The sequence below is a fragment of the Camelus ferus genome, chromosome 16 (assembly GCF_009834535.1).
Source record: "Camelus ferus isolate YT-003-E chromosome 16, BCGSAC_Cfer_1.0, whole genome shotgun sequence".
Taxonomy (NCBI): domain Eukaryota; kingdom Metazoa; phylum Chordata; class Mammalia; order Artiodactyla; family Camelidae; genus Camelus; species Camelus ferus.
This window is the reverse complement of record NC_045711.1, coordinates 51,093,063-51,108,871: the sequence shown is the minus strand read 5'-3', so window position 1 is coordinate 51,108,871 and position 15,809 is coordinate 51,093,063. Positions and strand designations below refer to the sequence as shown.

General features: G+C 40.1%; 1 protein-coding gene and 1 pseudogene across 1 annotated transcript; both read left to right on the top strand.

Moving 5' to 3' along the window:
* The first annotated feature begins 228 nt into the window (after positions 1 to 228).
* On the top strand, positions 229 to 4,607 carry LOC102513757 (annotated as a pseudogene).
* Positions 4,608 to 14,472: 9,865 nt separating this feature from the next.
* LOC102511792 (dnaJ homolog subfamily B member 6) lies at positions 14,473 to 15,148 on the top strand. Its single transcript, XM_006179702.3, has one exon. It carries the CDS (start codon positions 14,486 to 14,488, stop codon positions 15,104 to 15,106), a length of 621 nt encoding a protein of 206 aa, XP_006179764.2. The 5' UTR covers positions 14,473 to 14,485; the 3' UTR covers positions 15,107 to 15,148.
* The last annotated feature ends 661 nt before the right edge of the window (positions 15,149 to 15,809 follow it).

The following is a 15,809-nucleotide window of genomic DNA, read 5'->3' as shown; positions in this document are numbered from 1 at the left end:
TGCGCCCAGCATGGTACCCAGGGATCCAGAGGGAGCAGTGGTCCTGGACTTCCCGTGTCCCTGCCAGACAAAGGCCAGGTTCCACAACCTCTCACAGAAACCCCACCCAAGTCTTTCGGTGCAATTTGAACCCTATAACTGCTCCCCTGACTGTGCTCCAAACCCTGGCCACATCCTCTCTGTCCAAGAAGGTGCCAGGCCCAATTCTAGATTCCATAGAAACGAGACATGCGCAGGCTCCTGCGCTGGTGCGGAGGCGACCCTTCCCCCCAACGCGGACCCGCAGCCCCACTAGCAGCCCTGCAGGTCCACGTGGGAGGGTCTGGCTGGGTTGTGACCTCACTTTCCATGTCCACTCTGTCCCAGTTCCCAGCAGCTTCTCAGGCACTGCCCCCATCTCAGCTGCTTGTCTAGTGCCTGCACCTGATGACTGAATTTGGCTCTCCTGGCGTTAATCTTTCTGCGCCCTGAAGTCAGAACGCTCTTTACCCTCCTAGTTCTTTCCACCATCCCTGCAGGGCAGGCCTCTATAATTAAAACAATTGTGAACTGTTAAATGTATAATTTACTATTAAAATTACATTTAAAACTAAATTTATATTTAAAAGTCCTGTGACAAAGAGCACGAGAGCATCAGGTTTGGATTTTGTTTTGTTTTGGGGGAGAACAGTAAATATTTATAGGATGAATGAACGGATAAGGTGGGGGTAGGGTGGGCCTTGCCACTGGGCTGAAATTCTGGGACTGGAAAGCGTCACTTCTTTCTCCTCTGGATAAGAGAGAAGGGACAGTACTTATCAGGCCTCTGAGGAGGTCTTCTGCTGACCACAGTGCCCCTTTGAACAGAGGAGAGAGGAAACATCTAAAAAGGTGAATGTGAGGATAGAGGCTTAAAATAAGCCTGCAAACCCACTGGGAGTAACAAGACGCACTTGCATTCAGTGCCTTATGGTCGCCACAGCCCCACCTGGGCTTCGTAATGACCCCGTCAGGTGGGTGTTCTTTCCTCTTTTACAGGGGAAAAAAACTCAGAAAGATTGTCTAAACTGTCTGACATGTAATTAATCAGCTAAGTGGGAGCTCAAACTTAGACTTCTCTCTAAAACCTGCAAGAACAGATATTCCTTCTCGAGATCTACCTCTCTCTATAGTGGTGACTTCAGAGAAAAATCTAAACACTTTCCATTCTTGCCGACTCATAATCTTGAATCATGCAGATAATCACCACATTCTCACACATTTACTGTTCCCCCTACCCAAAACAAAAGAAGACAACACAAAAAAATGGAGGCACTCACTCTCTTTGTCACTGCGCCACTGTTTGGGTTCTTGGGGTACAGAAGTAAAAAAATAAAAAAGCAGCTCCCAAGAAGCCCATGGTCGGGGGGGAATTAGCAAGATGAACATGTCCTGTGATAGGACATGTGCCTTACGATAAGGCAGGAGGGTGTTAGGATAGAATGGCAACAGTGAGAAGGAAGATTTAACCAGGAGTCCAGGAGGTTGACAGGAGAGGTGAAGTTTAAAGAGGGCAGGGGGCAAAAGCAGTCTAACTGTGATCTTCCTGGGGACCATGAGCAGGAAAGAGATGTTGAGGATGGAGGACTTTCTTGAATCAAAAGAAGCCACATTGGAAAAGAAAAAGAGAAAGAACCTTCCTCTCTCCCCTTGCTCTTCTCTGGGTGTTTTCCTGTCAGGCCAGGGAATTTTTCACCACAGAGGAATCAAACATTCTTGGATTGCAGAGTGAGACAACCCGCTCTTGCATGTTCTTTTAAAAGCATGTTGCAACAAAACTGGTGACCTGGTAAGAACCCACAATGGGTTGTCTTTTTTTTTTTTTTTTTTTTTCCTTTGCTTCCCCTCTTACCTGAAATGGACAAATGTGACATATACCACCAACACTGATAAATTAGACAGCCACAAAGCCTGAGCCGAGCAACTTTGGAGAAAGTAAATATTTTTGTAGAAATCACACATGCGCAATAATCAAAGGACAAAGAAATTAGCAAAGTCTTTAAGTTACATTCAGAGCCCTATCCCTGGCATTTACTTGAAAATATTAAGTACCTTCAAGGCAAATCACTGAAGTGGCTGAACAATCTCTACTGCAATATTTAATGATGCTTATAAATCCTAAAACCCTCACGGGGCCATTGCTGGCTGGCAGTGGAAGAGCGATGTTTCTGAAATTGCGAGTGCTTAATTATATCTAACAAAGTCAGTTATCAATAAAGTGTGCATCCATGTCTGAATCCAATTTGTCTCTTTCTCTGTCATTCAGGACTCCAGGAATCTGTATGAACAGAGTTGGCAAACTCTCGCTGTAGAAGTCCAGACAGTAAATATTTTCGGTTTTGCTGGCCAGGGTGTCTTTGTTGCAACTACTCAGCTCTGTCACAGAAGGCAAAGAGCAGCTACAAATAATCTGTAAACAAATGCAGGTCTGTGTTCCAACAAAACTTTATTTATGGACACCAAACTTTGAATTTCATGTAATTTTTAAGTGGCATAAAATACTGTTCTTTTGATTTTCTTTAAACCATTTAAAAATGTAAAACCTATTCTTAGATCGTCGCCACACAGAAACAGGCAGTGGGGTGGATTCAGCCTGTGCCATCGTCTGCCCACCTCTGATTTTGAATAATGGGTTGGGCTATGTGGGAACAGAACAAAGAACACAAACTTTGCCTTTCCACAGTCCTTAGATCCAGGCCACTGGGCGAGATCCTTAACTTCCTGGGCCTCTGTTTCTGCTCTCTAAAATGAAGACAATCAAAGGGCCTTGGTGAGGATTAAATGAGGTGACGGGTCGGTCTCGACAGAAATTCCTGAAGAATCCAGATAGTTGAGTTCAGGAGGGATCTGAGTGCTCCTTAAATGCCAGCTCTCTTTCTTTCCCTGACTTGCCAGTTGTCTTTTGATCTGTGTTTGTTGTTTACTTCTTTTTCTTTATATTTAATATATATCTTTCCTTGTAGCAACAGATTCAGTACAGAAGTGTGAGAATAGATTTGCTCCTGATGGGAAGAAAATCAGCCTCCTCCCTGTTGACTTGGGCCCTTGCAGCCTGACTCGTTTCCTTTTGGTGTTGGTGCCTGAACTGGCCCCTGAAGGGCAGGTATCAGCTACCATTAAATATCAGGGAGAGGGTAATGAAGCCACAGCTGATTGATCAAGTCGGATGCCATCTCCCCATGAAGGCATCCCCACAGGGATGTGGGGTCTCTTTGAGAGGATTTACAGCAGTGTCAAATGTCAGTGGGAATTATATGCATCTCATCTTTCTTAGCAGAGCTGTCACCCACTACCCACCTCCCTCAGGCTCCCCACAGTTGGCAATAATCAGTTACCAATCACAAAAATCACAGGTCAGAGCATCTTCCCTCAAGTTCAGTGTGTCTCACAGGCTGGATGGATGTGGGGAGGCATCCCTGCCCATCATAGATGCAAAAAGTGAACAATAAGCCCCGGGAAGAAATCATCTTCCTGAGAGCTAGAGAATGGAATCCCAGTGGGATCTTCAGAATCATCAATAGTTGATCCTTTCCAACTATGAAAATATCTGGAAGTTATTTTAAAGAGATACTCTCAGACTTACTGCTTCTTGAGGAATGGGATCAGAAATCCTTCCATATCAAATGCTTCATACCAGATCTTGAGAATCCCCAAAGACATCTATTCCAACTGGCGAAGATTCCAGAGTTGAACAGGTGTCATCAGAGAGAGCTGAAATGTACTAGGCATGATACAGCTTCAGAATTAAGAGTCAACGTCCAGAGTGCCTCGCCCACAGCTGCTGGACAAAAAGTGACGTCCAGACCCGGAGACACGAGGCGGCTGAGCCGGGCTTGGTGGCAATTGGGAGCCCAGAGCCACCGTTGGGGAAAGAGGAAAGGGCTGGCCCGAACTCAGGCCCGGAGCGTGACTCTGCAGGCTCCTTGTCGACTCCTGAGGCCCCACTACCTGTTCCTGAGTCCTCCAGCCCCAACGGCCGCGGTCCCCGAAGCAAATCCTACGCCTCCTGCGGCGGCCTCCGCGGCCCTGGAGCTGACCCTCGGGCCCGCACCGCTGGGCTCCGCGCCACTTGCCGAAGCCGCTCTACATTCTCCGCCAGGCCCTGGCGGCTCCTGGCCCGGCCCAGAGACGTTCCGCCAGCGATTCCAGCAGTTCCGCTACCAGGACACGGCAGGCCCGAGGGAGGCATTCCGGCAGCTGCGGGAGCTCTCCCGCCAGTGGCTGAGGCCCGACATCCGCACGAAGAGCAGATTGTGAGGATGTTGGTGCAGGAGCGGCTTCTCGCCATCCTACCCGAGGCGGCGCGGGCCCGGCGGCTTAGCTGCCGCACAGACGTGCGCATCACAGGCTGAGCTGTGCGCGGCCCGGCCCGGGCCTCTCTGGACTGGAGCCATGATCGAGCCTCTCTTCACAACGCTTTAATGAAAAACGAGTTTTGGCAACTCGTGTGTCCTTTTCGTTCGTCCTTTTACCATGTTTATTTTCCCGAGCCTGTTTCCAGCCTCCTTTCTGGCCGGTGGCGAAATTAAGTTGAGAACCCATGAGAATAAAGCCTTTGTTTCTTATTCAAAAAAAAAAAAAAAAAAAAAGAGTCATTTTCCAAATCTCTGCCACTTACTGGCTTGGGATCCTGAACTTACCTCTCTGATTCTTAGTACTTGACTCTCTAAGCAAAAGGAAAGATGCAGATCATAATTTCTAATGTTTCTGTGGTGATTAAATGAGATAACCAATGAGACAGCCATCTGCTGAGTTGCTGGGTTTTCCTATTAATATTTCTTCCAGGAAGATACTTCTGATCATAAATTCCTCACCAAAGGTTTATACCTTCAGTGAGACCCTTAAGGACAGAAAATCCCTCCTATTCCTCACCATCCTGAGCAACTAACAGTGTCCCTGGACCCAGCAAGTGTGTAAGAAGCCCAAAGTCTAACCACTGAGTTGGGAGTTTTATAAAGAGGGAAGAGAAACAAGAGGGGATGAAATTATCAATGAAATAGTTCAAGATAATTCCCAGAGTTAATGTTTCCAGATGGAAAGTTCCAAGCACCCAGAACATGGGATACAAAAAACCACATATCTAGGCACATCACTGTAATAAAGTCTTGTTTTACCAGGAAAAAAAAATTGATTCTAAAAGCTTCTAAAGGAAAAGATTTTTTAAAGTAAGTCGAATTAGAATATTATCAGATTTCTCACTGATAGGAACACAATCATAGTAGGAGACTTTAACACACCATTAACATCAATGGACAGATCTTCCAGACAGAAAATTAACAAGGCAACAGAGGAACTAAATGACACAACAGAACAATTGAACTTGGTTGATAATTTCAGAACAATACATCCCCCTAAAAGATAGAACATACATTCTTTTCAAGTGCACATGGAACATTTTCTAGGACAGATCATGTACTTGGGCAACAAAGAAGCCTCAATAAATTTAAGAGGATAGAAATTATTTCAAGCATCTTTTCTGAACACAATGCCATGAAACTAGAAATCAACCAGAGAAAAACAAAGGAGAAAAAAAACAACAGCATGGAGATTAAACAATATGCTACTGAAAAAACCAATGGATCAATGATGAAATCAAAGAAAAAATTAAAAAATACTTTGAGACAAACAACAATGAAAACACAACCACACAAAATCTATGGGTTGCAGCAAAAGCAGTCCTAAGAGGGGAAGTTCATAGTGATACAGGCCTTCCTCAAAAAAGAACCACCTCAAATAAACAATCTAACCTACCAGCTAAAAGAATTAGAAAAAGAAGAGCAAACAAAACCAAAAGTCAGCAGAAGGAAGGAAATAATAAAGATCAGGAAGGAAATAAATAAAATAGAGAGGAAAAAAAGACAATAGAAAAAGTCAATCAAACCAAGAGCTAGCTTTTTGAAAGAGTAAACAAAATTGACAGACCTCTGGCCAGGCTCAGCAAGAAGAAAAGACAGAGCACACAAATAAACAAAGTAAGAAAGGAAAATAGAGAAATTACAACCAATACCACAGAAATACAAAATATCATAAGAGAATACTATGAACAACTATATGGAAACAAAATGGATAACCTGGGAGAAATGGACTAGTTTCTGGAAACACACAGTCCACCAAGACTGAATCAAGAAGAAATAGACCACTTGAACAGACTGGTCACTAGAAATGAAATAGAATTAGCAATAAAAAACTTCATTGCAAACAAAAGTCCAGGACTAGATGCCTTCACTGGAGAATTCTACCAAACATACAAAGAACTCATACTGGTCCTTCTCAAACTCTTTCAAAAGATTGAAAAGGACGGAGTACTCCCAAACTCATTCTATGAAGCCACCATCACCCTAATACCAAAACCAAAGACACTACCAAAAAAGAAAATTACAGACCAATATCACTGATGAACATAGATGCAGAAATCCTCAACAAAATATTAGGAAACAGACTCCTACAGCACATAAAAAAGATCATACACCATGATCAAGTTGGGTTCATCCCCAGGACAACAAGGATGGTTCAGGATACACAAATCAATCAATGTGATACACCACATCAGCAAGAGAAAGGACAAAAACTACATGATCATCTCAATAAATGCAGAAAAATCATTTGATAAAATTCAATACCCATTTATGATAAAAAAAACTCTCACCAAAGTGGGTATAGAGGGAACATATCTCAACATAATAACAGCTATTTATGACAAACCTACAGCCCGCATAGTGCTCAATGGTGAAAAGCTTAAAGCCTTCCTACTAAAATCTGGAACAAGACAAGGTTGCTCACTCACCACTCCTATTCAACATAGACTTGGAAGTCCTAGTCACAGCAATCAGGCAGGAAAAAGAAATAAAAGTGATCAAAATTAGACAAGAAAAGGTAAAATTGTCACTATATGCAGATGACATGATACTATATATGGAAAACCCTGAAAGCGCCACACAAAAACTACTAGAGCTGATAAAAGACTTTGGCAAGGTAGCAAGGTACAAGATTAACATGCAAAAATCAGTTGCATTTCTTTACACTAATAATGAATCAAAAGGAAAAGAAAGTAAGGAAACAATCCCTTTTAAAATAAACAATAAAATACTTAGGAATAAATCTGACCAAGGAGGTGTAAGACACATACATGGAGAACTACAAAACACTGATTAAGGAAATTAAAGAAGACTTAAAGAAATGGAAAGATAGCCCATGCTCCTGGACTGGAAGAATAAATATCATTAAAATAACCATACTGCCCAAGGCAATCTACAGATTTAATGCAATACCTATCAAATTACCCAGGACATTTTTTACAGAACTGGAACAAATGATCCTAAGATGTATATGGAATCACAAAAGACCCACAATTTCCAAAGCATTATTGAAGAAAAAGAATGAAGCTGCAGGAATAACCCTCCCAGACTTCAGACAATATTACAGAGCTACAGTAATCAAAACAGCATGGTATTGGCATAAAAACAGACATATGGATCAATGGAACAGAATAGAGAGCCCAGAAATAAATCCACAGACCAATTGTCAATTAATCTTGACAAAGGAGGCAAGAATATACAATAGACAAAAGACAGTCTCTTCAGCAAGTAGTGTTGGGAAAACTGGATAGCAGCATGTAAATCAATGAAGTTAGAATACTCCTTCATTCTATACACAAAAATAAACTCAAAATGGCTTAAAGACTTAAATATAAGACAAGACAGAATAAATCTCCTAGAATAACACATAGGCAAAACATTCTCTGACATAAATCTAAGCAACATTCTCCTAGAACAGTCTACCCAGGCAATGTAAATAAGAGCAAAAATAAACAAATGGGACCTAATTAAACTCATAAGCTTTTCCACAGCAAAGGAAACCATAAGCAAAACAAAATGACAACCTATGGAATGGGAGAAAATATTTGCAAATGATGCGACTGACAGAGGCTTAATTTCCAGAATATATAAACAGCTCATACAACTTAATAAGGAAAAAACAAAGAACCCAATCCAAAAATGGGGAGAAGACCTAAACAAGCATTTCTCCAATGAAGACATACAAATGGTCAATAGACATATGAAAAAATGCTCAGTATCACTAACTATCAGAGAAATGCAAATCAAAACTACAATGGGGTATCACCTCACACCAGTCAGAATGGCCATCATTCAAAAGCCCACAAACAATAAATGCTGGAGAGGGTGTGAAGAAAAGGGAACCCTACTACACTGCTGTTGGGAATGTAGTTTGGTGCAACCATTATGGAAAACAGCATGGAGATTTCTCAAAAAACTAAAAATAGATTTACCAGGTGATCTAGCAATTCCACTTCTGGGTATATATCCGGAGGGAATTCTAATGAGAAAAGACACATGCACCCCAATGTTCATAGCAGCACTGTTTACAATAGCCAAGACATGGAAGTAACCTAAATGTCCATCGACAAATAACTGGATAAAGAAGCTGTGGTGTATTTATACAATGGAATACTACTCTGCCATAAAAAACAATAAAGTAATGCCATTTGCAGCAACATGGATGGACCTAGAGATCATCATTCTAAGTGAAGTAAGCCAGAAAGAGAAAGAAAAATACCATATGATATCACTTATATGTGGAATCTAAAATAAAAAGAAAAGAAAAAGGGAAAAAAAGGACACGATGAACTCACCTACAAAACAGAAACAGACTCTCAGACATAGTAAACAATCTTATGGTTACCAGGGAAAGGGGTTGGGAAGGGATAAATTTGGGAGTTTGAGATTTGCAAATGTTAGCCACTATATATAAAAATAGATTTTCTTTTTGAAGTTTCTTTTGTATAGCACAAGGAACTATGCTCAATATCTTGAAATAACCTTTAATGGAAAAATAAAATGAAAATGAATATATGTATGTATATGCAAGACTGGGATAGCAGAAATTGATACACTGTAATTAACTGTACTTCAATAAAAATAAATAAACAAATAAATTTTTAAAAGAATATTATCAGATTTCTCAACAGACAACACTGCAAAATGACTGTAACTCAATAAAAAATGTTTAAAAAAAGATTTCTCAACAGTAACACTGTATGTCAGAAGAACAATGCCTCTGAATTCTAAGGGTATTAATTTTTGGACTCAAGTAGATATTTTCTTATATACAAGTTCTTAAGAAATTTGTCTCCAATACACCTTATTTTAGGAAGTTATTTGAGAATGTGCCAGAGCGAAACAAAGAACTAAACCAAGAAAATGGAAGATGAGGGACCAGAAAAGAGGATAACAACCAAGAGAGCAGTCAAGCCAAATCCCAGAGTCCAGACAGGGCAGCAAGAAAGGTTCCAGGAAACAGACACCTGATCTAATGGCACAGCTTGGGCTGGGGGTAGAGAAGATGGATATAAAGGAAGGCAATACAATAACTTAAATGCAATCAAAATACACTGCTGCTTTTTCTTGTCCATAATTTCTACTCAGCCATAATAATGGAAACACCATGTAACTGAAAATAAGTAAATTACTGTATTGGGAGGATTGAGTTGGGGAGGGGAGACTGGTGCAACAGACATGATCCTTATTCGTTACAGCAGGAAGTAAAGGAAAAGGTCTAAAGGGGACAGACCACGGAATAGTAGCCTGATATTACTTACAGCTATGGAAGCCATTACCAGAAGAAAGGGCTAGAGGGATTCCTCTAAGAAGTAGGACTGAGGGCTAGGAAAAGTGAGGCAGGGACTGTTTCTTCACTGTAGACCTTTCATACCACTTGATTTCTTAACCATGCACATTATTGCTTTGACAAAAATTTTTAAATCTAAGGGAAGTATGATACAAAACAATAAATCTGATGGACAAAGGAAGAATGTAAAACAGGTAATGCGTTGAGGGTTTGGGGTAATTGTTTTCTCTCTCTTTGTTACATTTAGTTGTAGTGGTGGATTATATATTTGTATACAAATGTACATTTATTATATGATTATATATTATATTTTATTATTATATAGTTTATAAATATTGACATATTTTATATCTATTATGTACATTTATATATTAGGCCTAATTTCAGCATATGCTATAGCACAACAATTTTAATATTGTTATAGAGAGGATTCTAGGAAGATGGACAGCAGTGGGATGATAATTTCTCATATCTGTAAATCAAAAAAAAAAAAAGAGCAACGAGATAACAAAACCAAAAAATGGGCAGAAATGGTCAAAATGTGGCAAGGTATACTCATAAACCCCAAAATACAAATGAGTGGGGACAAACCACCAACAGCCACAAGACCTGAGCACTAGCAGCATCCATATAGGAAGGAAGCAGAGAGAAGCAACGGGGCAGCATCTGAGATCAGCAGAACCCTGAACAGCCCACAGGTATTCACTAGGAAACATGGAGGGCCAATTGGAAAACAGCAGCCAAAATGGGGAAGGGGTTGGCCGTCTCCAATACTGCATGAGGATAAAGGGTCTGTGGTGAATACTGAGGGCTTACTGCTAGGACTGGGCCCCACACACAGGAGAAAGTACACACCAAAAAGGACATGTCCATAAAACAAAATAAAACTATGACTGTTCAAATCAAGCTCAAACAGGGGGAAGGGTATAGCTCAGTGACAGAGCACGTGCTTAGCATTTCACAAGGTTCTGGGTTCAATCCCCAGTCCCTCCATTAAAAATTAATTAATTAATTAAATCTAATTATCTCCTCACCACAAAAAAAAAAAAAGAAAGAAAGACATCAATGTATTGTTTAAAAAAAAAAAAGCTCAAACATATTTTTTGAAATTGAAAGGACATTCTAATTCAGAATTAGAAAAACTCAGAGGTGAGGTGACAGAATTCAGGAAAGAACTGAAAATAAAAGAAAAAAATCATTTCAGAAATAAAGTTTGGACTAGATAAAACACAAGATCAAATAAACACAGCATGTTTTTACCCATTCATCTACTGATGTGCCCTTAGGATGCTACCATATCTTGGCAATTATAAAGAATGTTGCTGTTAATAGCAGAGAGTATGTATCTTTTTGAATTAATTCTTATTTTGTGATTGGCTTTATTCCTTTGATAACTATGTAAGTTTAAAAAGCTAAAGCTCTAAACATTCTTAGAAATAATGAATAGTAAATATATGTAAATTTTTAAAATATGTGCAGTATATTGTGTACATGTATTTACAAGCAATATGTTGTATATGTGCAGTCAAATTGTAACAATTCTACCTAATAAAACTGAAAAATGAAAAAAAATTCAAAATAAACACAACATGTTTCTTAAGAGGAATAGAAGGTGAAAATGGGGAAATTTTTAAATAAAAAATGAAGAACAGATAAAAAAAGATCAAGAGAAATTGACAAATACTGAAGATAGGCAAAGAAGATCATGATAACAGAGTCTCTAAGGAAGAAAACCACAAGGGACTAGAACAGGCACAAAAACCTGTGATTCAAGAGTACTTTCCTGAAATTAAAAAAAAAAAACGATTTGAAACTTTATATTCAAAGAGTAGACCCCAAACCTAAGAATACTGATCCAGAATGACCAGCACCAAGGCATTCTAGAAAAATTACTAGACTTCTAAGAAAAAGAAAAAATCCTTGAAAATATGAGTATATGACTTAATAAGGGAAAGAAATTCAAATTATTATCAGACTTTTCAACAGCAATACTTTATGCTAAAAAGGAAACAGAATAACATATTTAAGATACTCAAGGAAAGAAAGTATGAGCCAAAGATTTTACATCTAGGAAAACCGACCTTCCAGTGTAAAAGGCTGTTGTTTGCAATCTCAGGAGTTCCCCAGGTGAAATCTGAAACCGACCTCCACTCACGGAGAGCAAGGAGAGTTGGTAGAAAGAGACAGACCTTCCAGATTGGGAGGTGGCAGTTTTAATAAGCAGGGAACTTACCTACAAGGCATGTCTTTTAAGTAAGATGAGCAGATCTCTCACCTGCCTGCCAAAATCCTAAAGTTTATATAGACGCCTTAACTAGTTCAGTCACGTAGTTAGTCTAGTTGGTTTCAGCAACTCTTACTCTCTCAAGGCTGCATCCTTGAGGCAGCTTCTAACGCGGAGGAGGTAGGTGGAATGCAAGTCCCAAGCACGAGGAAGGGGTGAGGGGCCTCCTATTGCCCAAGTCCCGCTCACAGGTCAACTGGCGGTCATGTCCTCCTGATGACCTCCTCCTTCAAAGACATAGACAAATGTTATCAACATGCAATAAATTTCCCAAGCCAGCTCCACTTCTGTCTACTGAAAAGGTCTAGATACAATAAGCAACTTCAGTAGCAGTGATCATCACCAGAAAGTGTGGTCTTGAAATGCAATTTCTCATTCAAAGAAAACAGTGATCTCAGAGAAATGGCTCGTTCCTGGTCTGGGAGAGAAAATATGCAAGATGAGCCTGGAACATTTTGCCATACTGAATTGTAAGGAAACTATAAAAACCACTAGAGTCATGTCAAAGGACTCAGGAACAAATCTGAATAAGTTTCCACTGGTCAAAGATAGGACAACTTGAACTTCTATGACAATAACTGCAGCAGATTAAAAGCCATCAAATATATTTAAACCTGTAGGTTTTTTAAAAATTCTAATGGAGGTACTAATGGGAATTTAACCTAGGACCTCGTGCATGCTAAGCCTGGGCTCTACCCACCCCATCCCCTCCAACAGATTTGTGACTATGTTTTTTTTTAAAAAGGTTGGTCACCCTCAGAAAGGATAGGAAACTAACTCATCCTGAAAACTATTAAGTCATGAGATCAACAGATACAAACAACTATACATAAAATAGATAAGCAACAGGGATATACTGTACAGCACAGGGAATTATAGCCATTCATTTATAATAACCTATAATGGAATATAATCTGCAAAAATACTAAATCACTATTCTGTATACCAGAAACTCACACAATATTGTAAATCAACTATATTTCAATTTTTTTAAAAAGCTGGTAAGTAAAGAGAAATTATCTGGCATTTATCCCACCTGTCCTGTATGATTTCACCACTGGGTAACCAAATAATAAATGAGGGTATCTCTTTATAAAAGTATTCCAACTAATAAGTGAAAAGGAAATGGTAGAATTAGAATACCACCATTCTGCAACCCCTGATGGACTTCAGCATAAAAAGACCACCAGACATTACACAGCATCTATAGTCATGCCTAAGACCATCTGTGGTTTTGCCAAAGGGATTGACCTTGATTTCTGATCCTGTTTCTGATCTATCTGCCAATTTGTGAAACGCAGAGGACTGAGGAGTTTGCCTAACTGCACCATGAGATTGCAGTCAGCAAAACCCAGACTGCAGGAAACTACAAGTCAAATGGTTTGAATTCTTCAACAGAGAAATTGTAAAGAAAAAGAAAGGCTGGAGGAGGAACTTACAGATTAAAAGGGACTAAAAAGAATTATCACACTTTTTTCAAATGGGTAAGACTAAATGATACTTTTTCAGGACACACACTTGCATAATAAAACTAAAAAAGCAAAGAAGTGATTACCATAAAAGTCAGGAGAGTGGTTATTTATAGGAACAGAGGGCACTGGACAGGGACAGGACAAGTGGAGGGGTTCCTGCAGTAGATGGCAAAGTTGTATTTCTTGACCTGGGTGGTGTTTGCCTTATAATAATTCAGTAAGACGTACATCTGTTATGTGTGAGTTTTGGTATCTGTGCTTTATTTTTCAATTTTAAAAAATGTGTGATATGCTTAAGTAAAGACGATAAATTAGGAGGGGAGGGTATAACTCAGTGGTGGAGTGTGTGCTTAGCATTCACAAGGTCCTGGGTTCAATCCCCAGTACCTCCATTAAAAAATAATAATAATAAATAAATTAAAATACAAAAAAACATAAATCAGGGGTTTTCACATAGGGGCAGCTGAAGTATAAAATGATAAATTTAGCCATACCTATCTATATTTCAAGATAATATTGGTCTCATGTGCTTCACAGGGTCAGAAGAAAACAAAACAATGAATTTGACTATGGATGAGTAAGTGTGAAGGACTATAGAAACACAAGGTAAAGATAAACTTAGGCTGACCAAACACCCGATAAATGTCAGAGACAGTGCTAATGAAGCCCTTTGTAAGTACAATTGAACCCTTTACACATCTCTGTCAGATAATTAGCATCATTTCAGATGTGGCAGCTAAGTCTCAGAGAGGTTCAGGAACTTACCAGTGTCACTGGGCTAATAAGTAAAAGAGCTTTTTTCACTTCATAAATTCATATTCCAGAGGTAAGAGAATAAAGAAGCAACAGCACCTACCCTGACAACGGGGATGAACAACAAAGAAAGGAACCCAATGCTTTTACTGAACAAAATGGAATGTTCTTGGTGATATGCAAAAGCAAGAAGCCCAGGAAAAGGGCGAGGAACGTCGCCACCGCCGCCACCACCACCGCCACTGCGCTGAAGCCGAGGAGACCCGGCCGCCACCCCGCCGCGGCTTCCGCCGCCGGCTCTCGAGTTCTAGGCATGCAGAGACATGCCCCAGCCGAGGACATTAAAAAGGCATATCGGAAACTGGCCCTGAAATGGCATCCAGATAAAAATCCTGAGAATAAAGAAGAAGCGGAGAGAAAATTCAAGCAAGTGGCTGAGGCGTATGAGGTGTTATCAGATGCTAACAAACGGGACATCTACGACAGATACGGCAAAGAAGGGTTAAACGGTGGTGGTGGAGGTGGAAGTCACTTTGACAGTCCATTTGAGTTTGGCTTCACATTCCGAAACCCAGATGACGTCTTCAGGGAATTTTTTGGTGGAAGGGACCCATTTGCATTCGACTTCTTCGACCCATTTGAGGACTTATTCGGGAATCAAAGAGGCCCCCGTGGGAGCCGGAACCGAGGCACACGGTTGTTCTTCTCTGCTTTCAGTGGATTTCCTGCCTTTGGAGGGGGGTTTTCTAGTGGCGGTGGAATGGGCAACTACAAATCTGTATCAACTTCTGCTAAGATGGTTAACGGCAGAAAAATCACTACAAAGAGGATTGTCGAGAACGATCAGGAAAGAGTGGAAGTTGAAGAGAACGGCCAGTTAAAGTCCTTGACAATAAATGGTAACGAGCAGCTGCTGCGCTTGGAGAACAAGTAGCTCCCGGCCCGCGCGGCACAGGAACGTGCCATGTAGCAGGCGCCCCGAGGCCTGGTAGGTTTCAGACGAACTCAGCCTTTTCGTATAACTGTACCTGATCTAACGTATTTATACACAGCTCATCGGAGCCCTGTTTGTCATAGACTTTTGAGTTTATTGTTGGGACCACATGATAGGACCTTTTTTTTGTCTTTAATATTGTTGTAAATCTCTGTATGCACTTTGCTTTTTTATTAAACATAACTTAAGGCGGCCTTGACTCTTTCGTACACTGACACTAGCACGGGTCTGCTTCCCATTGTGCTTGCAGCGTGAGCCAAGTAGTGTCAGCCTGCTGTGAAGTTAACATTGCCAGGACGAACCTTCAACAAAAGTAATTCCAGTTTTCTTCAGTATTTTCAGTAGTGAAAGACATTCATGCGTTAATGGTAACACATTTCTGGTTTAATATAAATTGAGGATGTTTTCTAGTTGTGCATGAATGCTTGGCAACTTAGTAAGTTTTGAAAATTGTTTAGATATGTAATGTTAAGCTTAGGTTTAAAAAAGTAAAGGTGGTAAACTGGGTCTTTGTTATTTGCTTAAAAAAAGAAAATAAATGCAAATGTGTTTGGTGCAAAAAAAAAAAAAAAAAAAAAAAAAGAAGCCCAGAAGCGGTGGATGAGAAACTATCCTTTGTAGAAAGCGCAACAGGTGTAAAAAC